The 26,793-nt window shown below is 35.8% G+C and overlaps 4 protein-coding genes across 9 annotated transcripts; all 4 read left to right on the top strand.

Annotated features, from left to right (window-relative positions):
• Positions 1-419: 419 nt before the first annotated feature.
• LOC135126081 (uncharacterized) lies at positions 420-24,863 on the top strand. Of its 2 annotated transcripts, XM_064051876.1 has the most exons (30): positions 420-487; positions 694-831; positions 887-1,056; positions 1,271-1,426; positions 1,491-1,795; positions 1,848-2,052; positions 2,113-2,288; positions 6,291-6,429; positions 6,493-6,732; positions 6,791-6,922; positions 6,989-7,122; positions 7,173-7,368; positions 7,423-7,487; positions 7,552-7,723; positions 7,791-7,909; positions 7,962-8,472; positions 8,525-8,757; positions 8,815-9,782; positions 9,899-9,975; positions 22,058-22,140; positions 22,191-22,304; positions 22,387-22,470; positions 22,519-22,653; positions 22,704-22,841; positions 22,893-23,023; positions 23,076-23,419; positions 23,467-23,804; positions 23,852-23,994; positions 24,044-24,179; positions 24,449-24,863. In XM_064051876.1, exons 2-30 carry the CDS (start codon positions 818-820, stop codon positions 24,518-24,520), a joined length of 5,730 nt encoding a protein of 1,909 aa, XP_063907946.1. In that variant the 5' UTR covers positions 420-487; positions 694-817; the 3' UTR covers positions 24,521-24,863. The 2 variants fall into 2 exon arrangements, with proteins under 2 accessions (XP_063907946.1, XP_063907947.1); XM_064051877.1 differs by lacking the exons at positions 420-487; positions 694-831 and having other exon boundaries at positions 966-1,192.
• Positions 9,982-12,477, top strand: LOC135126084 (receptor-type tyrosine-protein phosphatase kappa-like). Its single transcript, XM_064051884.1, has 11 exons — positions 9,982-10,215; positions 10,266-10,379; positions 10,462-10,545; positions 10,594-10,728; positions 10,779-10,916; positions 10,965-11,095; positions 11,148-11,491; positions 11,548-11,870; positions 11,925-12,067; positions 12,117-12,252; positions 12,356-12,477. The coding sequence occupies exons 2-11, from the start codon at positions 10,341-10,343 to the stop codon at positions 12,425-12,427; spliced, it is 1,545 nt and encodes a 514-aa protein (XP_063907954.1). The 5' UTR covers positions 9,982-10,215; positions 10,266-10,340; the 3' UTR covers positions 12,428-12,477.
• LOC135126083 (uncharacterized) lies at positions 14,940-19,395 on the top strand. Of its 4 annotated transcripts, none has more exons than XM_064051880.1 (14): positions 14,940-15,091; positions 15,156-15,460; positions 15,513-15,717; positions 15,778-15,953; positions 16,952-17,090; positions 17,154-17,396; positions 17,455-17,586; positions 17,653-17,786; positions 17,837-18,032; positions 18,087-18,151; positions 18,212-18,383; positions 18,442-18,560; positions 18,617-19,127; positions 19,181-19,395. In XM_064051880.1, exons 1-14 carry the CDS (start codon positions 14,971-14,973, stop codon positions 19,291-19,293), a joined length of 2,631 nt encoding a protein of 876 aa, XP_063907950.1. In that variant the 5' UTR covers positions 14,940-14,970; the 3' UTR covers positions 19,294-19,395. The 4 variants fall into 4 exon arrangements, with proteins under 4 accessions (XP_063907950.1, XP_063907951.1, XP_063907952.1 ...); XM_064051881.1 differs by having other exon boundaries at positions 18,087-18,158; positions 18,222-18,383; XM_064051882.1 differs by lacking the exon at positions 16,952-17,090 and having other exon boundaries at positions 17,234-17,396.
• On the top strand, positions 19,313-20,886 carry LOC135126085 (uncharacterized). 2 transcript variants are annotated; one of them, XM_064051885.1, is made up of 3 exons: positions 19,313-20,686; positions 20,744-20,813; positions 20,867-20,886. In XM_064051885.1, the coding sequence occupies exon 1, from the start codon at positions 19,411-19,413 to the stop codon at positions 20,548-20,550; it is 1,140 nt and encodes a 379-aa protein (XP_063907955.1). In that variant the 5' UTR covers positions 19,313-19,410; the 3' UTR covers positions 20,551-20,686; positions 20,744-20,813; positions 20,867-20,886. The 2 variants fall into 2 exon arrangements, with proteins under 2 accessions (XP_063907955.1, XP_063907956.1); XM_064051886.1 differs by lacking the exons at positions 20,744-20,813; positions 20,867-20,886 and having other exon boundaries at positions 19,313-20,227; positions 20,280-20,398.
• Positions 24,864-26,793: the final 1,930 nt, after the last annotated feature.

Genomic DNA, 26,793 nt, shown 5'->3' with positions numbered 1-26,793 from the left:
ATGTGTAAGAGGCTTTTAAAAAATAAATTGTTCTACAAATAACAAAGGCTTCATGCAAAAATACAATTTACGCAAGTTTTTGTTCAACAGAATATTTGAGAAACGAAGAAAATTTTAGTTAGAAAAGCGAACTGTCAATGCCTACTGTAAAATTGTTTAAAGCAGCGATACCGAGTTATAGTTTCGCAGGGTTTGAATTTGTAAGATTAGTATAGGTATAAAAATAGGTCCGACAAAAAATTTAATACATTATTTGTGCTTTAGGGCATTTTACAGCGCTCGGTTTTATTAAAGCACTATGCTGCGCGTCGTGCTTCAAAATTAAAGCCTCGCCTGTAAAATGTTACCTACCGCACTCATAATGTAAATAACTGTTACCGTAACACGATAATCTGGGAATAAGTGCTGTTATCAGTTCACCAGGATATCTCAAACGGGCAAATTAATAGACAGCGGATTTCTGTCGGGCTTGGCAAGGCCAAACTCGGTACGGCTCGTGCGGGATGGGAATTCAGAACAGTTACTAGCTGCACTTCGTCTATTTTCGAATAAAATAACGGTGCTTCGTTGTACTTTGCTGTTAATTCCCGTTCTCATTTACCTAGCTGTTTTACGAATTAAGGTTTCGTGAATTGTATTTATGGAATAAGTGAAAATTAAATGCACTGATTATTACCCGCTACTGATTCACAGCGATTCACGCGTCCCCACCTAATAATCGTGACGTAGCCCGACAGAAATCCGCTCTCTACAAATTAATATTCATTTTTTCAACGGAATGTGCTAAACAGCGTGTGTGTGATTACTGTGTTTAAATATGTCGACAAAAAGGTTGGTCCTGTTGTAAGTTTTTATAAAAATTAATGAGAGCGTTGCACTGTTTTAGAGTTTTGTATGGTTTAGTGGGTCTTTATATGACTATATCGATTTGTCAGAGCAGTTACTTTTTGGCGAGGACACAGTGGGGCTACAACCACTACTATTATTATTGTGTAACGAACAGTTCTTTTGCATTAAGTTGGATTCATGAAGATATGACAGGGAAACTTGACTATGGTAGCGCAAAACAAAGAGATATTATTTTTGGGGGCTCAAGAGAACATTTGTAGCTTAATGAAATACTTCAGTATATGACAAAATATGCTAATATTGCTTAGACCAGACGTTACATTTAAAATACGCTATTACAATTGTATTTAATATTTTTTAAGTGACTTCCACTTTAGATATATTGTTAGAAAACTGGTCATTAAACACGTTTTTATTGTAGTTTCAAAATATATACCAGAACAACGAAATGGCGAAAGGAATTATGACATCCGAGACGACGAAATTACCAGAAAATATTTCATGAAACACCCTTGGCGGCTGCAGACTTCGATGCAGTCCAACTTTAACCACCCAATTTTAGACGAAAGATGGGAAGGTATTCCAAAATAATACATTCAAACAAAAAAATATAATATATGTTCTTACTTTTGCAAATGTAGCTATGGACGTGATCAGAACGGAATACGTGGAATTAAGTTCTGATAAATTACTCTACCAACACTTTCAAAACATAGTTCTAAAGAAAGAGAGCTTCGATATTCCCCTTTCCATCAGGATCCAAAAAGAAGGTCACATATTTCTTTGCGACGGTGAATATCCACCGAACTCCCGTTGCTACTGGTTCATGCTGCAAGCTTTCGGTGGAATGGGCAGTGCAATACGAAAATGCGAAAAAGGATACATCCCTTCAGAAGATGGAAAATTGCCTCAAACACCTTGCAATGAACAAAGAGTATACAAAAACGTATGCATTTCAAATTTTCTATTTTTCTTACACTTGCATGGTTTATGTTTAGCATACCGTTGTCCCTACTTATCTCTCTAACAAAATGTGGTCACATTTTGTTTTGTCCAAACATAAAAATGTACTGAGATTTAGTCAGTTTAGTAATCAAAAAGAACAACTAATAATGGAATGGGAAGATTACGATATTCCCATAGACGTTACACATATTATAGTCCATAGCAAAATAAACAAAGGTCTATGGAAGATTCATAACCGTAAGTTATGAAAAAATAAGTCTGTGCTTACATAGAAGACTAATACATACATGTTTTCAGTTGATTTTCTTTATGCGGATGCTGCAAGTAGCGATGTTAATTTAGGGCCTCCTATATTTAGGGCAGATACATTTGTATGCATTTCAATGTACGTCACGATGTGCCCTTCTTGTAAATTGGTACTATCTTTAGAGGACGGGCAACATGTTTTAAAAACGGAAGACTTCGAACTCAAAGTACGTATTTAGGATGTAAACAGGTTAGAGTAACTTTTGCTTTATTCTTTGTTTCGTGACTTTCCTTGTTTGTAATAAAGTCTTCTTCTATACACATGCAGTATCGGACTTAACTTAAGCAACTTTTTAAAGTTTTATTAAATTTTAAAACAAAATGGTCGAAGTGAAAAAACAATGAGAGATTTGACATAATGTAGCAGTACATCAAAACAATCCTCAAAGAGGTAACATCTTTAACGAGATTTAAGAAGCTACATTTTGTGCGAAACTGATCGCACAAAATAAGTAACTTTTCAAACTGTACTGCTTGTTGTCAAATTTTAAGCAAAAATATTTGAAAAACCTATATATATACAGGGTGTTAGGAAATGCTTGCAACAAACTTTCAGAGCAAAGGCATTACAAAAAAAGAAATCTAAAATCTATGTACAACTTTTTTCAAAAATGTATAGTTTTTCTTTTAAATCCCCTTAAAAATAAGTATCACACCGTTTTGGAACTGCATGGAGGCCAATTTTTCAATAATACGTTCCATTATTAAAATTTCTATTGTTACTTAGCAACGAATTAGGAATGGCAATTTGCTTTCTATCTATCAAGGGAATCGTTAAAAAAAAGCATCGTTGCTTAGTTACCGAGATACACTAACATTGTTCAAATTGTTTCAAATATTATTGTTAGATTTATAACTGTCATTGTCAGTAATACTCATTGAGAAAAAATGCCAGAATACAGCATAGAAGAATATGTAGACATGCATTTTGTTTATGGTGAGGCAATGCTAGAGCTGCAGCAAGACGGTATGCTGAACGTTTTCCTGGGCGTCGACAACCGTATCGCGAAACCTTTTCAGCCGTGGATAGAAGGTTGCGGGAGACAGGATCAGTTTTACCTAAAAATCAGGAGATTGGACGAGGTCGAGATCCAGATATGGTCAACATTGAAGAGCACATTATCAATCGTGTTGAAGAAGACCCGTCAGCTAGTACGCGTGAAATTGCTCGAGAAGTAGGTGTTAGTCACTGGACTGTGTGGAGAACGCTACGCGAATCTCTTTTGTACCCGTACCACCTCCAGCGGGTCCAGAATTTAAGTCCGAACGATTTCATTCCTAGACAAAACTTTTGCCGATGGATAGTGAACAGCAATAATGAAATTCCCGGATTTCTTTCTTCCATACTGATGACAGATGAATGCTGTTTTACTAGGGATGGAATACTTAATTTTCATAATACTCACCGCTGGGCAGATGCCAATCCTCACGCGATTTACGAGACGCACTTTCAACAACGTTTTTCATTAAACATTTGGGCCGGAATAATAAGTAATCAAATGATAGGACCATATGTTCTATCGGAAAGACTGAACGGAGACAATTACTTTCATTTTTTGGAAACACATTTGCCATTGTTATTGGAAGATGTACCTTTAGACATTCGACGAAGGATGTACTTTATGCACGATGGTGCTCCTGCGCATTTTAGTTTACAAGTGCGACAATTCCTGACGAATGTTTATGGTGAGAGATGGATTGGAAGAGGTGGACCCATCGCTTGGCCACCCCGTTCTCCCGATCTTAACAGTTGTGATTACTACTTATGGGGTTATATGAAATCAATTGTTTATCGAACTCCAGTTAATAATTTAGAAGATTTAGAAGCAAGAGTTATGATGGCCGCAGAACGGATTCGAAACGATCCTGAAGAATTAAATAGAGTCAGTAACTCATTACTCAGGAGAGAAGAAGCTTGTATTCGTACAAATGGTGCTCACTTCCAACATCTGCTTTAATTTACTTGTTTTGTTTTGCGTTTTTTGTTTTTTATTTTCGCTTATTCGTTTTGTTTATTTATTATAATTAAAGGTTATTTTTCTTTGTGTTAAAAATTGTATTTAACAAATTGGTTTAAATTTTAAAATCGTTGGAAGATTTTGAACAAAGTTTATAACTTATACAATACATTTCTTGTATTTGTTAATAAACTATGTATTCTACCTTTTTCCGCAAAGCAAAAGTAGAATATAAATTTATTAAGAAAAGATAATTGCTGGACAATCGAAAAATAAAAAGATAATGTTGGACGTTGGAGTGCTAAGCAGTGTTTAACACCAATTTTTACCTGATTTTTGAGAATATTTCAACTGCTTAGACTATTTCTAGGATCTTTTTTTATTTCCTAATACTAAAAAAATTCTTAAAAACAAGAACATTTAGTATATGGTTAACCATTAAGGAGTAACAAAGAAAATACCTTAAGCGTTCTATGATTTCAGTACTCTAAGGGTACCTTTTTATTATCAATAATGAAATCACTTCCATTGCAAAGGGGATAGTAAACACAGTTTAATATGAGGGAATTGGCAGGAAACCCGACAGTTATCGTACAAAGGGCAAATGAAAGTGCATATAAAATGAGTTTTTCTGTCATTTCAGTAGTAAGTGTTCCTTGCTACGGTTCACTTTCGAGTACACGGCTTGCGCCGGGATTATTTGCTCATCTTGTTCTTGCCCAGGAGCCTCATGTACATTGTATAAGTTCGGATTTTTACCTACAAGCGGCAAATTATTTTGTTGCAATTTTCATAACGAGTGGTATACGAACGATCAACAAGCGGAGTTAGTTGTCCTACATTCCCAACCGTTCCGCTGCTACATTAATGGACCACATTAGGCGAGTGATCAGACCGGACTCGGAAATATGGACCGACGAACTTAGGTCCTACAGACTCCTCCGAATCTTGGGTGGAGCGAGTTTTATCACGAGGTTGGGTGCCATGAGTTGTCCCTTTTTGCCGTAGTATTAGATCAACTGGGAGCGCTATTGCGCTTGAGTTGACGAACTATTTCAACATTTCATTTACCACACTGCTGAAAGATAGATTTTTCTAATCTTTCTAGTGTTTTCCTTCGGGATTTTTTTCAGGGGAAAACGCAAAACCCCCTCTTTCTGGTATCACTGCAGGTTTTCAGAGGCCGTTTGTGGTGTTTTCTGAAATTTCCGTTAACAACCACGTTGGTACTCTTATTAGCGTGTCGGAACCGCGTCTATTTCGTTAAACGTCCGAATCAAACATTTTAAAACTCAAAGGTGTTTATTGTATTGATGTAAATGTGACATTTTTGTCAATTTTTGACAAATTAGATTTAATCGTTTCTAAGGAAATAATCATCTTAGTTCCAGAATTTTCACAACTACCTTAGAAAAAAAAAGACAACGTCGGCAGTTCTCAAAATGTGGGGACTGATTTTTCGATATGCTTTTTAGAAAAAACTATTAACCTTTGAAAAAAGTGTTACTAGCATTTTTTGTTGTTCTCTTCATCAGGAGGCTACCTTCAAATTTTGTTGCAAGCATTCCCTAACACCCTGTATATATTGTATATACTGCTACATGATGATAACTTTATAAGCTATAACAGAAAAAGTTACAAATTTTAGATCGCACTGACGGTTCAAAACTATTAATATAATTCGTATCTCCCAAAAGATATTGGCCACATATTGTATTATCTAGACTGCAGTACTGCAGTAGTATGTCAAACCACTGGCTATGTTTTTAACTTTAATCGTCTTGTACCAAATCTAATGATACCTTGCTTTCTCAGCTTGCAATAAATACATTTCCCTTCATAACTTTTTGGACACCCATGTCTCATTTGTCATAAATGTAAACCGACCCTTAGTACTTACTAACTTTATTTTTTGTTTTGCTTTGATAATCCTTCACAAAGTGTGACGACTTATGAAGATTATCAAGAACAGACAATCTTACTCAAAAGTGCTGCAATTTGCCGGTAAGGCATACGACCTTCTACCAACGATATTATTCTGACTTTACAGCTTATAGGTGGCATTTCAAACAATATGACTTTAAGAAAATCAGTGATAGTTAGGTTTACACTACAATGACTTTTTGACATGGGTGGATATTTGATGTCCAAGAAGTTATGACGGGAAAAGTATGCCAAAATGCAGAACTGATTGCCCACAAAACAATTTAGCATTCAGGTTGGGACCAAATTAAAATTATGACTGAGAACGCCAACACTTCAAACGCAATAAAATTATCAATAACTACTAAAAGTTCAGACCCAAAACCTTATTGGGCGATCGATAAAGTCAGATTATGTAGAGAAAAAGGTAAAAATCAAACAACCAGAATTGTATAAGATAATTATTATTAACTAATTTACATATTATTAGAATTTCGAATGTTGAAATTAAGCGAGAGGGTATCGTGTCAATTAATATCTGATTCCGAAGGAGTTACTGATCTTAAGGGCCAATCTCAACCCAACCTTAACAGCAAGTGTCCAGAAGATACGATTGGGGAATTTTGTGTACCATGTCACTGGGTGACTTACAACTGTGAATACTTAAAAGTTTGCCAAGAGCGGAAGTGCGTTTGTTCCGCTGGTTACTCTGGTTCAGAGTGTCGTTATAGTAATAATAAATATTACAATAATATTTCTCCAATATTAATATCGGTTAATGATTTTAGGATGTGCAAGGAAGACTTACGGTCATGGGTGTCAAAAACAATGTACAAACTGCAAGTATGAGTGTAACAAGGCGACTGGAACGTGTCCATATGGATGTCTCAAAAACTACTATGGTAAAAAATGCGATATACGTATGTTAAAATATTATGCACAGGAATAAAAATAAATAACCTTCTTTCTCTTTCGATATAATACAGCACCAGCAATATTTGCGAATCCTCCAGAAATAACTGAAATCTTGTACACAGAAGCTATCGTCAGAGTCTCAAACTTCCAACTTGAAAATTCTGCATCTTACCCCATAACACAATATTACACAGTGCAATACAAAGTTGTAATTTTATTTTTTTTAATATTTATCTGAAAAACTCCATCTTTTAGACAGCCGACGCTTCGGATATCAACTGGAGAAACGTGAGTGATCAATACCACGAATTCAACAGCACTGGAATTTTTAAAATTCTTAATTTGACATCAGGAACACAGTATCTTGTTCGAAGTGTTATTGTGGGACCAAACGGAAAGTGGAATATTAATGATCATTTAAAAGTTAATAACTTTGCAACAAGATGCGACGGTAAGTACTTTTTTTGTTGCCGCAATGTTTTGAAGTAGGCAATTAATTTTGTAGAAATTTCCGAGGATGATATTAATATTGAAACATCCAAGACTACTGCAAGAATATATTTATCGGAGGTAAGTACCTACTTCAAGTTGATAGGAGTCGTTACAAAGTGAAAATAATTATGTTATTCGTAAGGGTACTACACTTACCTGTAAATCGTATTTCATAACGGTAGAAGAACGAGGTGCTGTTTTTTCAAACAGGAGCGGTACTTTTTACACTGATCTGTTGCCATACAAAAGTTACACGGTCAGAGTTAGAGGCATACAAAAAACCTACGAAAAAAAATTTGCAACCGACGAAAGAGGTAATAAAAACGTATTACTTTAATATGTGATTATTTTCAGTTGTAGAAGTTTGAAAATTAATTTTAGTACCCACTTCTGTTATGAATCTTACGGTGACGGCTATGTCCGCTACGACTGTACTTTTAAAATGGGTCGAACCGTTCTCCATAAATGGTGTTTTTAAACACTATGTTATAGAATACCAAGTAAACAGTTTGATAAATAATCAGATAAAACGCTCAGAAATAAAATTTTCAGTATGTGTCTTATATGGATTGTAATTTTACTTCTTTTGAATCGTCAAGGAAATCTCGGCGAGAAACACAAGACACTTCCGTTACGATCACCGAACTGATTCCTTATTCAACATATGAATTTACCGTGTTTGCCTTAAACACCAAATTTAGTGGATCACCTGTTTCTCAAAGAACAACAACACCTTATTGTCGGACAATCCAACCAGAAGAAACACCCAACATCGTCCGCATAAACACTACACATGAGAGTGCAAGCATCGTACTGTCTGAAATAAAATGTGAAAGCATTCGAGGCCCACTTACAGTGGAAATAAAGACTACATGTATCAGCGAATGGTGTCAAAATAAAAATACACAACGTAAAATCGATATTAAAACTCTCCCCAAGACTGGCATCATTGAAGTTATAAATCTGCAATCCTTTTCAGAATATGATCTAGAAGTTAAGCTATGTCGCGTAAATGGAAGTTGTAGTGCACCACAAAAGAAAAAATTCGAAACAAAGACAACAGGTCACTTACAAATTTTAAAAATATTATGATAAAATCTAATCATTTTTAACAGTATCGAAGTCCGTCTCGAATTTACTTGTCTACACCAAAAATGCGTCGTCCGTTTCATTAAGGTGGAAACCGCCTTATCCGCCTACTGGTGTTTTAAAGAACTATAAAATTAATTATTTTATTTATCGTAAAAAAGTGGAAGAGGAAATGCAAATCAGACGGTGCAGGCTGTGGCCTGAGCTTCATTGTGCAATATTAAATGACTTACCATCAAATGCAGATCTTACAATTAAAGTACGCAATATTGAAGTACCCAAAACAGTTTCCTACATTTTATTCTGACGGTTACAGGTTTATGCAATAAACAAAGCTGTGAAGGATTATAGTCCACCCAAAGAAATTCAAACCTACGTCAAAACTGGTACCAAAATTATGTCATGTCAAAATTCTGTTTTCCTAATGAACAAACACTTCGTAGAGAAATCCAAGCCTCCGTATAACTTAATGCTTAACTGGACTACAAAAAACAACATGCAGGTAGTATGGAAACATCCAAATGAAACAAATGGAGAGGTATCTTACTTTGGAATTCAAGTCATTGATTCGACTACTGACCAAAAGAAAATAATTGATGAACAAAAGTTAAACGTGTCGCGAGAAACATACAATTTGACCTATCACTACCTGGTAGGTACAACTCTATATCGAAGTACGACCTTCATTGAATTTATGTGTTCACAAAAGTTTGACGGTTCACTACTCTCTCCAACAACTGAATACACAGTAGCAGTCTATGCATTTAACGGGGAAGATGGAGATTCAGCACAACAGATGACAACGAGTCCAGTTGACGTCCCAAAGTTATCAGACGACCCCGAATTCGTCATTTCAAATGGTTTACTTAAAATTCTGGTTTTACCGAACAAAGTCCGGGGATATACCCACACCTACCAACTATTAGTTCTAAGATCAGACAAACAAAGCAATCTCGAATTATATCCAAGCTTAGAAGAGTATGAACTGAAAAACTTGAAAGTCATTGTGGAGTGTGACCTTTTACAGATAACAGAAACGTTAGAAATATATGTTGGAAGTCTTCAACAGCATCCCAGTTGCAAAGAGAAGGATAATTCTTTTCTGAAACCAGAAACTACTGACAACATCACAATCGTTTTGCAAAATTTTTTCGAAAATGAGAGTAGGACTACCATATACACGTATAACCCAGTGGAGAAGATGAAGCGAGTCGTTGTAAATCCTAACTACTATTGGCCGCCTGTGCTATTAATTCTAGTACTGGTAGTGATATTCTTTGCATGGTAAGTATTTTTGATTTCAAGTAAATAAGTTTGCTTCGCTAAGTTTGTAATATTTGAGTTCAAAAGTGAACCAAGCAAATCAGTTTTTCTTAACTTTTGTATACTAGTGCCAACAGCTTTCAGGTTGTTTATTTTTATAGTAAATGGTACACAAAGAAGGATCTCGGATTTTCATGCATAAATCATACATCAGGTAAGAGAAAAATAAAACAGTTATAAAATTTACAACAAGATTAACTTGACAAAACTAAATTATTGTTTCTAGATTTTTTCTTACAGTGCCTCCAGTTAGCCCCAGTTTGTTTTTCATTTTTTATACTTACATTAATCTTCTATTTCTTTGTTCTTAGACAGTAGAGCGGATCGTCAAACAATCGAGTTACCTTTAGTGGACACAAAACAAAATAGACGAAAATGCAACAAATCTCAACATGTAAGTTGTTTTTAATGACGATCAGATCTACCCACAATTAACACTTTCAGATAAAAGCTGTTAGTGGACACCTAGACCATCTTTCAAAAATCATTGAACGTAAAAATTTCCAAAATTATACTAAAATGTCTCTTGACAATCAGGGTTTGAAGCAACAACATGAGGTACATTTCGAAATTAATCTAGCATAATCAACAAATTACCTAAAGTTTTTCTTTAATCTGGCGTCAACCACTTTTATTATAGGCAATTCTAGAATCCATTTGCACCTACGAGACTGTTCAAGTTACGACAGACTCCGTCGAATATGTCGACATGATTTATATTAGCGTAAAGATGATTTGCTTTCATTTTCAAAATCTACCAAAATTTTTGTAGGGTCTTCAAATTAATAAAACTTACGCTTTCACCAAAATACCGACTTCTAATGAATACGACGAATTTTGGAAAGCAATATGGACGGAGAATATTTGCTACATTGTATTGTTTGAAGACATCCACACAAAGGACAAAGTGAGATTTATAAAATAACATCACAAACACACTGAATTTAATAATTGCAGTCCGACGTTAAACTATACTGGCCCACCGAAGGCAAAAACGTCTATGGTGATGTCACCGTACAGTGTACTACGTCTGAAGATCATCACTTGTTTAACCACAATAAATTTACCATACAATTTAAAAACAAATCTCGACAGGTTATTACCCGGAAATTCGATTATTTTCGTTCACTGTTAATGTTCTAGATCGAGCAACTACATTTCCGCCTAGAGTCAGACGACGGATTTTATTTATTCTCCCTTAATTACGTAAACTTTTTTCAAAAAATGAGCAAAATTCCTCATTCTTGCGAATCACCGATTCTGGTCCACAGCAGGTTTGTTATAAAGTGCGCTTAAAGTGTTCTTTAAGAAAATTTTGGATTACAGTTCGGGAATGAGAGGGGTCGGTTTCGTTCTGCTTTGTGACATGTCTTTGAGGACAGCCACGAAAGACGGAGCAGTAGATGTGATGGCAAATCTCAAAAACCTCACACAGTACACTTCGGAGTTGATGGTGGATTTCGACCACTACGTAGCGGCTCACACCGTCATCGCCGATTGTCTTCGCTACATTGACACGACCATAAAGTGCAACGAGTTCGACGTTAACAAAGAAAAACTTTTCGACAAGGCTGAAATCCAGAAGCATCTTCATTATCTGCAGGATACTGAGTGGTTAGATCGAATTAAATACGATGACGACGAGCGCTACGCTCAAGCGATCCGTCCAGGTACGTCGAGTGTAACATAATTGCAAATTTTAACTATTTGTTTTCGGAAAGTGCAGACGAATTGCTCCCCGCTCCTTGCACTTCTGGAGACGCTGATTCTTTATTGAAACGGTTCAAGATTGTCAAAGTTTACGGTTTTAAAACTCAGAAAAAGTTTATAGTGTTGTATGAACCTAAAGGGAGACCCTTGTGCGAACTTTTGAATTTAGTACAAGATGAAAGTGTGGCAGCAATTGTGACTCTTAACAAAGAGATTTTCTTGTGGCCTAACGAAAACCACCCTGTGATAGAAATAAACAGAGACGTCAAATTAGAGCATCAAATGACAAGACTCTTGAAAAGTTGCGATTGGATAACTGTGAAAGTGACCACTGCAACTGTAAATATTGAAGATCACTAGTTTCAGGGTTAAGTGATTTTTTTTTTGTTTTAGGCAACTCAAATTGTTGAAGTAATATATTTGAAGAACTTGTTGACGCCGATCCCATCTTTGCCAAAGGCTGAGAATTTCATAAATTTTGTTCACGAATCTGACGAGATTTTTAAAAACGTCGAAATGGTGCTGATTGCAGAGGGGTAAAAGGAAAATTGTTTATTGTTTACGTTTTAATGGTTTTCGTTTTAGGGGAAACTTAACTACGTCTGGTTTATATATTGCTCTTACGTACGTCATTCAAAAAATTAAAACTAAGGGGATATACGATATTTGTGGCAGTGTTAGAATGCTTCGACGTCACTCTGAGAATTTTGTTGTGAACAAAGTACGTATAAATTATTAGAATTATAAGATTTAAAAAAATTGTTAAAGTTTTTTGTATCCTTTTGTTTTAACTAAACAAGTAATGTGTGCTTTTTTTGTTGCAGAAGCATTACGTGTTTCTAGTAGAAGCGGCCCACAACTACCTGAAGGAATTTAGTTTATATGAAAAGAGATAATGTAATCATTATATCTGTAAGAAAATTATAAATGTTTTTAAAAAATAAAACTAAGTAATTCATTACTATAAAAAGAAACAAATTTATTGCGGTTAAACATCACAGTAAATGTTGAAAATGTTCATCATTCTGTTCAAGACACATGTTGACTCTTTTTTAATTTCAAAAATGTTCTGTAACATCCTTTCGTCAATACTTTGGACCCGTTGTTAAATTGTTCAATTCTGCTCAAGTCGTCTCAAGTCATTCCCCAGATACTTAAAATCATCCACGAGAGTTCTTTTTGTTGGCACTGCCAGTTCGAACAAATCTGTTGATTACAACTCTAATGTGAGCCTTTAACGATGTTTCTTGAATTATTAAATCAAGATATTTGGCCAGATATTCTTGCTTACAAACGGTTACAGAATACACAGATTCTTCGTTTAAGAAGTGCCATTACGACAAGACATAACGATGAAAGTGTCTTGTTCAACAGAATAAACCATTTTCATAGTCTTCGCCTCGTAGCACAAACACAAAATTTTCGTACGCAACCACCAAGTGTTCTGAAAATGACTGTTTTGTTGTTTTGAGCTTCGATCAACCAGTAGTTTTGATGTTTTTTGCAATTTTTGCATATTTTTACATCAAATTAAATTACTTCTATTTGGAAAGTTTAGGCAAACTTTGGGGGTTGCCTGAAAACAACTTTTTTTTGTAATCTCAATGCAAAAATTATATAAAAAGAATCAACACCAAATCGTAAACCTCAGAAAGTTTCGTATATGAATGGTCAATTTATGAATAAAGTTGGTAGAGAGTCAGGAAGAAAAATTTTTATTTTTGATTTTTGGTTCAAGGATTTTGAAGAAACTTTTAAATAATAAAGGGTACCTGCAGAAATGCTATTTACGCAAGTTTTTGTTCAACAGAATATTTGAGAAATGAAGAAAATTTTAGTTAGAAAAGCGAAATGTCAAAAAAATATTTTGACGTTCTTTTTCGCAGCAAATATTTTAACGCAACGCCTACTGGAAAATTGTTTAAAGCAGCGTACTCGATACCAAATTACAATTTCGTAGGGTTTGAAATTGAAAGATTAGTATAAGTAAAAAAATAGGTCGGATAAAAAATTTAATACATTATTTGTGCGTTAGGGCATTTTAACGGGCTGGGTTTTATTAAAGCACTCCGCTTCAAAATTAAAATCTCGCTTGTAAAATTTCACCTACCGCGCTCATAATGTAAATAACTATTACATAAACCAAGATGTTAAGGTATATTTAAACACAGAAATCTTTCTTCAAACTGATTAGATAAATTATAATCTTTTACCAAAGTGTAGAAAATTTACCTTTATGAATAAAATTGGTAAAGTCGGTGAAGAAATTTTGTTATTGAATGTATTTTAAAAAAGTTTACACACCTGTTTAAATATTTTGATACCCTAAGACGTTAAGAATTAATCAAACTAAGTGATTTTGCTTCGAACTTATTAGATAAATTATAATCTTTTACCAAACCCTAGACCAAATACTGGGAAGATAAATACGATTTCGTAACCTGGAGAAAATTGCGGATATTTTTTTTTTTTTTCAAATAAAATCGATTTCAGGAAGATAAACTCAGTCGTTTTAACTAGGCTAACCTGTTACCATCTCATCCTCGTATAATGTAATGACTCTTAACTACCCCTAGAGGAAAAGTTTTATTTTTTGACACCTCGTGTGTTATTTTTAAAGTCATGCATTGCATTTCGTTCCACCTTAACAAAAAATTTGGTTGCTCGACCCACAAGAATTTGAAAACTTGGTGGGTTAAAGTCCTTGTAATATTAACAGGGCTCGGTTTTATTAAAACACTCCGCTGCGCGTCGTGCTTCAAAATTAAAACCTCGCCTGTAAAATGTTACTTACCGCACTCATAATGTAAATAACCGTTACGGTAGCACGATAATTTGGGAATAAGTGCTGTTATCAGTTCCCCAGGATATCTCAAACGGGCAAATTAATATTAATGTTTTCAATGGAATGTGCTAAACCGCGTGTGTGTGATTACTGTTTTTAAATATGTCGACAAAAAGGTTGGTCCTGTTGTAAGTTTTTATAAAAATTAATGAGAGCGTTGCACTGTTTTAGAGTTTTGTATGGTTTAGTGGGTCTTTATATGACTATATCGATTTGTCAGAGCAGTTACTTTTTGGCGACGAGATGGTGGGGCTACAACACCTACTACTACCACTATTATTATTGTGTAACGAACAGTTCTTTTGCATTAAGTTGGATTCAAGAAGATATTACAGAGAAACTTGGTAGCGCAAAACAAAGATATATTATTTTTGGGGTCTCAAGAGAACATTTGTAGCTTAAAGAAATACTTCAGTATACGACAAAATATGCTAATATTGCTTGGACCAGACGTTTCATTTAAAATACGCTATCAAAATTTTATTTAATATTTTTTAAGTGACCACCACTTTATATATATTGTCAGAAAACTGCTATATTAAACACGTTTTTATTGTAGTTTCAAAATATATACCAGAACAACCAAATGGCGAAATGAATTGTGACATCACAGACGACGAAAATACCACAATATATTTCATGAAACACCCTTGGCGGCTGCAGACTTCGATCCAGTCCAACTTTAACCACCCAATTTTAGACGAAAGATGGGAAGGTATTCCAAAATAATACATTCAAACAAAAAAATATAATATATGTTCTTACTATTGCAAATGCAGCTATGAACGTGATCAAAACGGAATACGTGGAATTAAGTTCTGATAAATTACTATACCAACACTTTCAAAACATAGTTCTAAAGAAAGAGAGTTTCGATATTCCCCTTTCCATCAGAATCGAAAAAGAAGGTCACATATTTCTTTGCGATGGCGAATATCCACCGAACTCCCGTTGCTACTGGTTCATGCTGCAAGCGTTCAGTGGAATGGGCAGTGCAATACGAAAATGCGAAAAAGGATACATCCCTTCAGAAGATGGAAAATTGCCTCAAGCACCTTGCAACGAACAAAGAGTATACAAAAACGTATGCATTTCAAATTTTCTATTTTTGTTACACTTGCATGGTTTATGTTTAGCATAACATTGTCCCTACTTATCTCTCTAACAAAATGTGGTCACATTTTGTTATGTCCAAACATAAAAATGTATTGAGATTTAGTCAGTTTAGTCATCAAAAAGAAAAACTAATAATGGAATGGGAAGATTACGATATTCCCATAGACGTTACGCATATTATAGTCCATAGCAAAAGAAACAATGGTCTATGGAAGATTCATAACCGTAAGTTAAGGAAAAATAAATCAGTGCTTAGATAGAAGACTAATACTTACATATTTTCAGTTGATTTTCTTTATGCGGATGCTGCAAGTAGCGATGTTAATTTAGGGCCTCCTATTTCTAGTGCAGATACATTTGTATGCATTTCGATGTACGTCACGATGTGTCCTTCTTGTAAATTGGTACTGTCTTTAGAGGACGGGCAACATGTTTTAAAAACGGAAGAATTCGAACTCAAAGTATGTATTTAGGATGTAAACAGGTTAGAGTAACTTTTGCTTTATTCGTTTGTTTCGTGACTTTCCATGTTTGTGATAAAGTATTCTTGTATGCATATGCAGTATTGGACTTAACTTAAGCAACTTTTAAAATTTTTATTAAATTTTAAAACAAAATGGTCAAAGTGAAAATATCAATGGGTGATTTGACATAATGTAGCAGTACATCAAAACATTCGTCAAAGAGCTAACATCTTTAACGAGATTTAAGAAACTACATTTTGTGCGAAACTAATCCCACAAAATAACCAACTTTTCGAACTGTACTGCTTATTGTCAAATTTTAAGCAAAAATAATTGAAAAACGAATATATATATATATATATATATATTGTATATGCTGCTACACGATGATAAGTTTATAAGATATAACAGAAAAAGTTACCAATTTTAGATCGCACTGACGGTTCAAAACCATTAATATAATTCGTATCTCCCAAAACATATTGGCACCTATTGTATTATCTAGAGTGCAGTACTGCAATATTATGTCAAACCACATGTTACATTTTTAACTTTAGATGTCTTGTACCAAGTCTAATGATACCTTGCTTTCTCAGCTCGCATTAAATACATTTCCCGTCATAACTTTTTGGACATCTATGTCTCATATTTGACATAAATGTAAACCGACCCTTATTACTTACTAACCTTATTTTTCGTTTTGCTCTGATAATCCTTCACAAAGTGTGACGACTTATGGAGATTATCAAGAACAGACAATCTTACTTAAGAGTGCTGCAATTTGCCGGTAAGACATACCACCTTCTACCAACGATATTATTCTGACTTTGCAGCTTATGGGTGGCATTTCAAACAAGATGACTTTTAAGAAAATCAGTGACAGTTAAGCTTAAACTACAATGACTTTTTGACATTGACGGATATTTGATGTCCAAGAAGTTATGACGGGAACAGTTTGCAAAAATGCAGAACTGATTGCCAACAAAACGATTTAGCACGCAGGTTGGGACCAAATTAAAATTATGACTGAAAACGCCAACACTTCAAACGCAATAAAATTATTAGTAACTACTAAAAGTTCAGATCCAAAACCTTATTGGGCGATCGATAAAGTCAGATTTTGTCAAAAAAAAGGTAAAAATCAAACAACCAGAAACGTATAAGATAATTATTATTAACTAATGTACTTATTATTAGAATTTCGAATGCTGCGATTATTATCGAAGTGGGTATCGTGTCAATTGATATCTGATTCTGAACAAGTTACTGATATTGAGGGCCAAGCTCAACCCAACCTTAAGAGCAAGTGTTCAGAAGATACGATTGGGGAATTTTGTGTACCATGTCACTGGATGAGTTACTTCCATAAAATCTTCAAAGTTTGCAAAGAGCGGAAGTGCGTTTGTTCCGCTGGTTACTATGGTTCAGAGTGTCGTAATAGTAATAATAAATATTACAACAATATTTCTCCAATATTAATATCGGTTAATGATTTTAGGTTGTCCAAGCAAGACATACGGTCATGGGTGTCAAAAACAATGTACAAAATGCTATGGTTACTGTAACAGTGTGACCGGAACGTGTTCAGATAGATGTCTTGAAAACTACTATGGTGAAAAATGCGATATACGTATGTTAAAATATAATGCACAGGAATAAAAATAAATAACCTTCTTTCTCTCTCGATATAATACAGCACCAGCAATGTTTGCGAATTCTCCAGAAATAACTGAAATCTCGTACACAGAAGCTACCGTCAGAGTCTCAAACTTCCAACTTAAAAATTCTGTATTTTACCATATAGCACAATATTACACAGTGCAATACAAAGTTGTAATTTTATTTTTTTAAATATTTATCTGAAAAACTCAATTTTTTAGACGGCCGACGCTTTGGATATCAACTGGAGAAAAGTGAGTGATCAGTACCACGAATTCAACACCACTGGAATTTTTAAAATTCTTAATTTGACATCAGGAACACAGTATCTTGTTCGAAGTGTTATCATAGGACCAAACGGAGTGTGGAATATGTATGATCATTTAAAAGTTAATAACTTTACAACAAGATGCAACGGTAAGTACTTTTTTTGTTACCGCAATGTTTTGAAGTACGCAATTAATTTTATAGAAATTGCCGAAGATGATATCAATATTGAAACATCCAAGACTACTGCAAGAATATATTTATCGGAGGTAAGTACTTCAGGTTTATAGAAATCGTTACAAAGTGAAAATCATTATTTTATTCGTAAGGGTACTACACTTACTTGTAAATCGCATTTCATAACGTTAGATGAAAAAGGTGCTGATTTTTCAAACAGGAGCGGTACTTTTTTCACTAATCTGCTACCATATAAAAGTTACATGGTTAGAGTTAGAGGTATACAAAAAACATACGAAAAAAAATTTACAACCGACGAAGAAGGTATTAAAATCGTATTAGCTTATTATGTGATTATTTTTAGTTTGAAAATTAATTTTAGCACCCACTGTTGTTTTGAGTCTTACGGGCACCGCTGCGTCCGCTACGACTATAGTTTTAAAATGGGCCGAACCGTTGTCCATAAATGGTGTTTTTAAACACTATGTTGTAGAATACCAAGTAAATATTTAGTTTGATAAACAATCAGATAAGACGTTCAGAATCACAATTTTCAGCATGTGTTTTACCGAGGTTGTCATTTTTCTTCTGTTGAATCGTCAACGATATCTCGTCGAGAAACAGAAAATACTTCCGTAACAATCACCGAATTGATTCCTTATTCAACGTACGAATTTACTGTGTTTGCCTTAAACACAAAATTCACTGGACCACCTGTTTCTCAAAGAACAACAACACCTTATTGTCAGACAATCCAACCAGAAGAAACACCCAACATCGTCGGCATAAACACTACACATGAGAGTGCAAGCATCATACTGTCTGAAATAAAATGTGAAAACATTCGAGGCCCACTTACAGTGGAAATAAAGACTACATGTATCAGCGAATGGTGTCAAAATAAAAATACACAACGTAAAATCGACAATAAAACGCTCCCCAAGACTGGCATCATTGAAGTTATGAATCTACAATCCTTTTCAGAATATGATCTACAAGTTCAGCTATGTCGCGTAAATGGAAGTTGTAGTGCACCACAAAAGAAAAAATTCGAAACAAAGACAACAGGTAACTTACAAATTTTATAAAATATTATGATAAAATCTAATCACTTTTAACAGTATCAAAGTCCGTCTCGAATTTACTTGTCTACACCAAAAAATGCATCGTCCATTTCGTTAAGGTGGAAACCGCCTTATCCACGTACTGGTGTTTTAAAGAACTACAAAATTAATTATTTTAGTTATCGTAATTAGACGATGCAAGCTGTGGCATGAACTTCATTGTGCAACATTAACCGACTTGCCATCTAATGCATATCTGAGCCCTGCAACTTGAACACGTTCAGAGAATGGCGTGTCTCAGTGTTACAGGAGCAATGAGGACCACTCCCAGAGCGGCTCTGGAGACTCTTCTCTGCTTAGCACCTCTTAACCTTTACATAGAGGAAGCGGCAATGACGACGTCTCTAAGACTTCACTCTCTGGGAGTATGGAACAAGCAAGGCCGCACAACGAAGCACACTCGGATCTTAACGGAGGCGTTCAACAGAATACCCTTGTTAAGGATGGGTTGTGACCGAATGGGCACAAAATTAATATATGAGAAGACATATAGCATATCAATGAATGATAATTCAGAAGGACGAGCCGACATAGATATCTATGTCGATGGTGCCAAAACAGATAGTGGTTCAGGAGCCGGCATCTACTCCGAACAACTGAACGCACAAATCAGTGTACCTCTCGGCACCCACACGTCTGTCTTACAAACAGAACTGATGGGAATAATGCTGGGAGCTAGAATCATTGCTGAACGTGAAATCGGCAACAAATCAATACGCATACTTACTGACAGCAAGTCTGCACTACTAGCCTTGGACAGCTGTATGGTTCGGTCCGGGCTGGTTTGGGAGTGCAGACAAACGCTAAAGTATGTAACGCAGAGGAATAGTGTGGAACTTTGTTGGATCAAAAGACACAGTGGCAACGAAGGAAACGAGAGGGCAGATGAGATGGCGAAGCGAGCCGCGCGCATGCCCTTCTGGGGACCCGAACCGGCAATCACGCCTTCGGTCGCCCTCTCGAACGAACTCGTAAAGCAATATACCCAGAGATGCCATGAGCAGATATGGGTGAAGTTGAGCAGCTGTCGGCATAGTAGAGCTTGTATGGCGACACCAGACCGTAAGTTAACAAAATTTTATCTCTCACTTTCAAGGGACAAACTGCGTAAACTGGTAGGATTCCTTACGGGACATTACCAGTTTAACAAACATCTACATACGATAGGGGTGGTAACAGACCCAATCTGTCGTGGATGCAATGAAGAAGAGGAAACAGCTGAGCACATTCTTCGTGAGTGTCCAGCCCTAGCCTCCTACAGGGAATCCATACTAGGGGACATCTGGCCTAGTATGGCAAATATCAGGGAGTTTCCACCCTCTGCATTACTCAAGTACATTCAAGCAGTTGGGTGGCTTGACGAGTAGAGGAGCGGGAAAACACCCTGATATGGACTTGGGGAAGGTACAATGGGCCCAAAGGCGAGGCCTAAGTGCCGGCTGGCTACGGTCAGCCCCCATAAATTAAGAATCCAGAATCCAGAATGCACATCTGAGAATTAAAGTAAGCAGTATCGAAATACCCAAAACGGTTACCTACATTTTATTCTGACGCTTACAGGTTTATGCAAGAAACGAAGCTGTGGAGGATTATAGTCCACCCAAGGAAATTCAAACCTATGTCAAAACTGGTACCAAAATTATGTCATGTCTAAACTCTGTTTTCCTAATGAACACTTCGTAGAGAAATCCAAGCCTCCGTATGACTTAATGCTTAACTGGACCACAAAAAACGACATTCAGGTAGTATGGAAACATCCAAATGAAACAAATGGTGAGGTATCTTACTTTGGCATTCAAGTCATTCATTCGACTACTGTCCAAAACGAAATAATTGATGAACAAAAGTTAAACGTCTCGAGAGAAACATACAATTTAACGTATCACCATCTGGTAGGTATAACTGTATATCGAAGTACGACATTCATCGAATTTATGTGTTCACAAAAGTTTGACGGTTCACTACTCTCTCCAACAACTGAATACACAGTAGCGGTCTATGCATTTAACGGGGAAGATGGAGATTCAGCACAACAGATGACAACGAGTCCACTTGACGTCCCAAAGTTATCAGACGACCCCGAATTCGTCATTTCAAATGGTTTACTTAAAATTTTGGTTTTACCGAACAAAGTCCGGGGATATACCCACACCTACCAACTATTAGTTCTAAGATCAGACAAACAAAGCAATCTCGAACTATATCCAAGCCTACAAGAGTATGAACTGAAAAACTTGAAAGTCATTGTGGAGTGTGATCTTTCACAGATATCAGAAACATTAGAAATATATGTTGGAAGTCTTCAACAGCATCCCAGATGCAAAGACAAGGAAAATTCTTCTCTGAAGGCAGAAATTACTGGCAACATCACGATCGTTTTGCAAAATTTTTTCGAAAATGAGAGTAGGACTACCATATACACGTATAACCCAGTGGAGAAGATGAAACGAGTCGTTGTAAATCCTAACTACTACTGGCCGCCTGTGCTATTAATTCTAGTACTGGTAGTGATATTCTTTGGATTGTAAGTATTTTTGATTTCAAGTAAATAAGTTTGCTTCGCAAAATTTGTAATATTTAACTTCAAAAATGAACCAAGCAAATCAGCTTTTCTTAACTTTTGTATACAAGTGAAAACAGCTTTCAGGTTGTTTATTTTTATAGTAAATGGTACACAAAGAAGGATGTCGGATTTTCATGGAGAAATCGTACATCAGGTAAGAGAAAAATAAAACAGTTATAAAATTTACAACAAGAGAAACTTGACAAAACTAAGTTATTGTTTCTAGACTTTTTCTTGCAGTGCCTACAGTTAGCCCCAGTATGTTTTTCATTTTTAATACTTACATTAATCTTATATTTCTTTGTTCTTAGACACTAGAGCAGATCGTCAAACAATCGAGTTACCTTTAGTGGACACAAAACAAAATAGACGAAAATGCAACAAATCTCAACATGTAAGTTGTTTTAAATGACGATCAGATCTACCCACAATTAACACTTTCAGATAAACGCTGTTACTGGAAACCTAGACCATCTTTCAAAAATCATTGAACGTAAAAATTTCCAAAATTATACTAAAATGTCTCTCGACAATCAGGATTTGAAGCAACAACATGAGGTACATTTCGAAATTAATATAGCATAATCAACAAATTATCTAAAGTTTTTCTTTAATCTGGCGTCAACCACTTTTATTATAGGCAATTCTAGAATCCATTTGCACCTACGAGACTGTTCAAGTTACGACAGACTTCGTCGAATATGTCGACATGATTTATATTAGCGTAAAGATGATTTACTTTCATTTTCAAAATCTACCAACATTTTTGTAGGGTCTTCAAATTAATAAAACTTACGCTGTCACCAAAATACCGACTTCTAATGAGTACGACGAATTTTGGAAAACAATATGGACGGAGAATATTTGCTACATTGTATTGTTTGAAGACAACCACACAAACGATAGAGTGAGATTTATAAAATAACGTCACAAACACACTGAATTTAATAATTACAGTCCGACGTTAAACTATGCTGGCCCACCGAAGGCAAAAACGTCTATGGTGATGTCACTGTACAATGTACTACGTCGGAAGCTCATCACTTGTTTAACCACAACAAATTTACCATACGATTTAAAAACAAATCTCGACAGGTTATTATTACCCGGAAATTCGATTATTTTCGTTCACTCTTAATGTTCTAGATCGAGCAACTACATTTCCGCCTAGAGTTAGACGACGGATTTAATTTATTCTCCCTTAATTATGTAAACTTTTTCCAAAAAATGAGCAAAATTCCACATTCTTGCCAATCACCGATTCTGGTCCACAGCAGGTTTGTTATAAAGTGCGCTTAAAGTGTTCTTTAAGAAAATTTTGGATTACAGTTCAGGAATGAGGGGGGTCGGTTTCGTTCTGCTTTGTGACATGTCCTTGAGGACAGCCACGAAAGACGGAGCAGTAGATGTGATGGCAAATCTCAAAAACCTCACACAGTACACGTCGGAGTTGATGGTCGATTTCGACCACTACTTAGCGGCTCACACCGTCATCGCCGATTGTCTTCGTTACATTGACACGACCATAAAGTGCAACGAGTTCGACGTTAACAAAGAAAAACTTTTCGACAAGGCTGAAATCCAGAAGCATCTTCATTATCTGAGAGATACTGAGTGGTTAGATCGAATAAAATACGATGACGATGAGCGCTACAGTCAAGCGATCCGTCCAGGTACGTCGACTGTAACATAATTGTAAATTTTAACTATTTCTTTTCAGAAAGTGCAGACGAATTGCTCCCCGCTCCTTGCACTTCTGAAGACGCTGATTCTTTCTTGAAACGGTTCAAGATTGTCAAAGTTCACGGTTTTAAAACTCAGAAAAAGTTTATAGCGTTGCATGAACCTAAAGCGAGACCATTGTGCGACCTTTTGAATCTAGTACAAGATGAAAGTGTGGCAGCAATTGTGACTCTTAACAAAGAGATTTTCTTGTGGCCTAACGAAAACCACCCAGAGATAGAAATAAACGCAGACGTCAAATTAGAGCATCAAATGACAAGAAACTTGAAAAGTTACGATTGGATAACTGTGAAAATGACTACTGCAATTGTAAAGGTGAAAGATCACCAGTTTCAGGATTAAGTGAATTTTTTCTGTTGTAGGCAACTCAAATTGTTGAGGTTATATCTTTAAAGAACTGGCTGACCGCAATCTCATCTTTGCCAAAGGCTGAGAATTTCATAAATTTTGTTTGCGATTCTAACGAGATTTTGAAAAACGTCGAAATTGTGCTGATAACTGACTGGTAAAAGGAAAGTGGTTTAGAGTTTACGTTTTAGTGTTTTTCGTTTTAGGGGAAACGTAACTACGTCTGGTTTATATATTGCTCTTACGCATATCATTCAAAAAATCAAAACCAAGGGCGTGTGCGATATTTGTAGCAGTGTTAGAATGCTTCGGCGTCACTTTGAGAACTTTGCTGTGGACAATGTACGTATAATTTGGCAACACAGGAACTGAAAACGTCGGTATTAGCGCAGACTGGTTTGACGAATTTCAAGTGAATTACTTCTAGTTTGCAAAAAAGTAGTTTTCAACTGTACATTGCTGTCCATCGATAAATTAGCGAAAATTTTTACACACGGATCTTGATGATTCAGAAATTGTCGTTGTCTACACAAATTTTGGACTATAAGATTTTAATAAATTATAAAAGTTTAAAATGTCATGACCTATAAAATGGTATATTTTTGTTGCAGAAGCAATACATGTTTCTCGTAGAAGCAGTCCACAACTACCTGAAAGAATTTGCTTTATATGAAATGAGATAAAGTAAAAAATATTCGTATAATTATACTTACTTATATAAAATTTTAATTCAATGGTATTGTGAACGTAAACATTTTGTGCGTTTATGGTTTCACACCATTTTAAATCCCATTATAATTCAATAGGGCGTCACAGCCGGATATTTTAGACCCGCTTACTGCTAACCTACCTGAACAGAGTTTTTCTGGTAGTAGTATTGTCTCGGCCATCCCTGACACGCGCCATAGTTTGCATTTGCTAAGTTTTATGAAGGGTCGGCTGTAAAGTCAAAGCCATAAACGCACAATATGTTTACGTCCAGTGTAAGGTATATTCACAATATTAAATAAAATATCTAATCTTAAATTACTGCGTTTTTCTGTATTCTAATAATACACTTGTCACGTCTCTTTCCCACATCCGTGGGAACGAACGTGCATAACTGACAGTTGCCAAAAATTGCGAAATTGTAAAATTAAAAGAACTTAAAATACAGTAATTGAAAAAACGGAAAAAACAAAACATTGAAGAAACTTAAAATTGAAAAATTTAGAAGTCTCGAAAAACAAAAAATTGTGATTTCAAAAACTTGTAAAATCGAAGAAAGAGGAAAAACGAAAAATTGATAAATCATCAATTCTAAAACACTCTTTTACAAAACAAACTCTCCAACATTTCCAAACCAAACTCACTTGCTCTAAAAACGTAACCCGAGATGTGCAGTTCGGTAGAGGCAAGCTCGCCGTAGTGTGGAACTGTCGAATTACCGGTTATCTAAACCGCAAACGGGATTTCTCTGTTATCAGGCGGTGCGGCGGCTGTTTCTGTCATCAGACCAAATACTCTGTGTGATTGAGCTGTTTGATGTTGGGCGTTTGTCGTACAACGTCACTGATATCCTTTGTATCTTAACGAATCGTTGAAAGAGCGGAAATTCGAATTTTATAAAGGAGGTTTCAGGAAGTTATGGAGGTTCTCCCCGAGACAAATAAAAACAGTGCGAGATTAAATATTTCGACGATTCGTGGCCGCCGGAGCACGTCGTAGATTCAGCTCGCTTGTGACTCAATTTTAACCGGAGTTTTATATTTCGCTAATAACAGTAACGGATCACGAGTTGGTGATGACAGTTCTGACCTTTACCGCGTTTCGTGTCTAACCACACCGAAAAAATCCAAAAATTAAACCCAATCAACGCTTAATAATAGAATCCCGACTAGAAAACCAAAAAAACCCAAATTAATCCGAAATAATTTAAATGGCGTGTTTTACTTTCCCAGTGTTGGTAGCACTGCGTGCAAAAGTAATTACAACGGATCACGGCATTTCAGCTAAACGAACCTAATAAAATAGCCCGATTTAACTACACCATCTGTAATTAACTTTAATTTCAGCAATAATAGCGAATCAGACAGCTTTTACTGCCCGACTCCGCCAATATCTGTTCTTTTTTATTAGTCAAATCCGCTTAAATTTGCAAATAATGAAACTACACGTCCAGCTTCAGTCCTGAAGTCCTTTTGTTCAGGAATAATACCGATGCATGCAAATTGCATCGCTTGCATTCAATACTTCAATTAACAACCGACGCTGACCATCTACCTGGAAAATCCAGCAGCGTTTTCCCATTTCAGTCAACCGATGGAAACATTTAGTGGGCGTTCGGTTTCATAAATTCGCTGTTACCGTGCAAAAAAACTGTCATTATGGAGACGAAAATCTTTGTCTTGTCAGTTTAGTTCTGCCTCAGCGTGCTCGGGTGATAGAAGTTGTTTACGATTTTTCCAGCAGTGGAAAATTTATAGACGTTTGATGACTTACACTAAACTCACACTTTAACTTCAGGTTTTTTATAATAAATCCCTTCCAAAATCTTGATGACGTCACCTCAGAACTTTGCTAAGTAGTCGTAATAGTCGTAACATTGCAGATATATTACACGTTCCGTTTTCTCTTTGGAATCGCATACAACTCAGGTAATTTTCCAACTTCCGAACTTATCCTTGTTTAGCATGTCCTAACACACCTGTCGCTTTAATGTTCAATGTTTCACAACACTCCACGCCGCCGCCTCGTAACAGATACATAAATGTTACATAACAATACCTCTTTGTGCATTCCAACTCTCTAACTGCACGTTATTGGCATGAAGTTGGCACCTTTGACCGCTGCGAAGTTCGTACAACATTGAAGAGCCGGTCCGGAATGCATTGGGACAGGCTTCTCATATTCTACAGTGCCACTCTCAACTAACTAAATCGAGTTTGTACGAATAGCGAACTGAATCACTACCGGA

The sequence above is a fragment of the Zophobas morio genome, unplaced genomic scaffold, assembly GCF_036711695.1.
Source record: "Zophobas morio isolate AGI-343-1 ecotype UQ-CSIRO unplaced genomic scaffold, CSIRO_AGI_Zmor_V1 ptg000010l, whole genome shotgun sequence".
NCBI lineage: Eukaryota > Metazoa > Arthropoda > Insecta > Coleoptera > Tenebrionidae > Zophobas > Zophobas morio.
The sequence above is the reverse complement of the archived record's forward strand: the minus strand, read 5'-3'. Positions and strand labels throughout refer to the sequence as shown.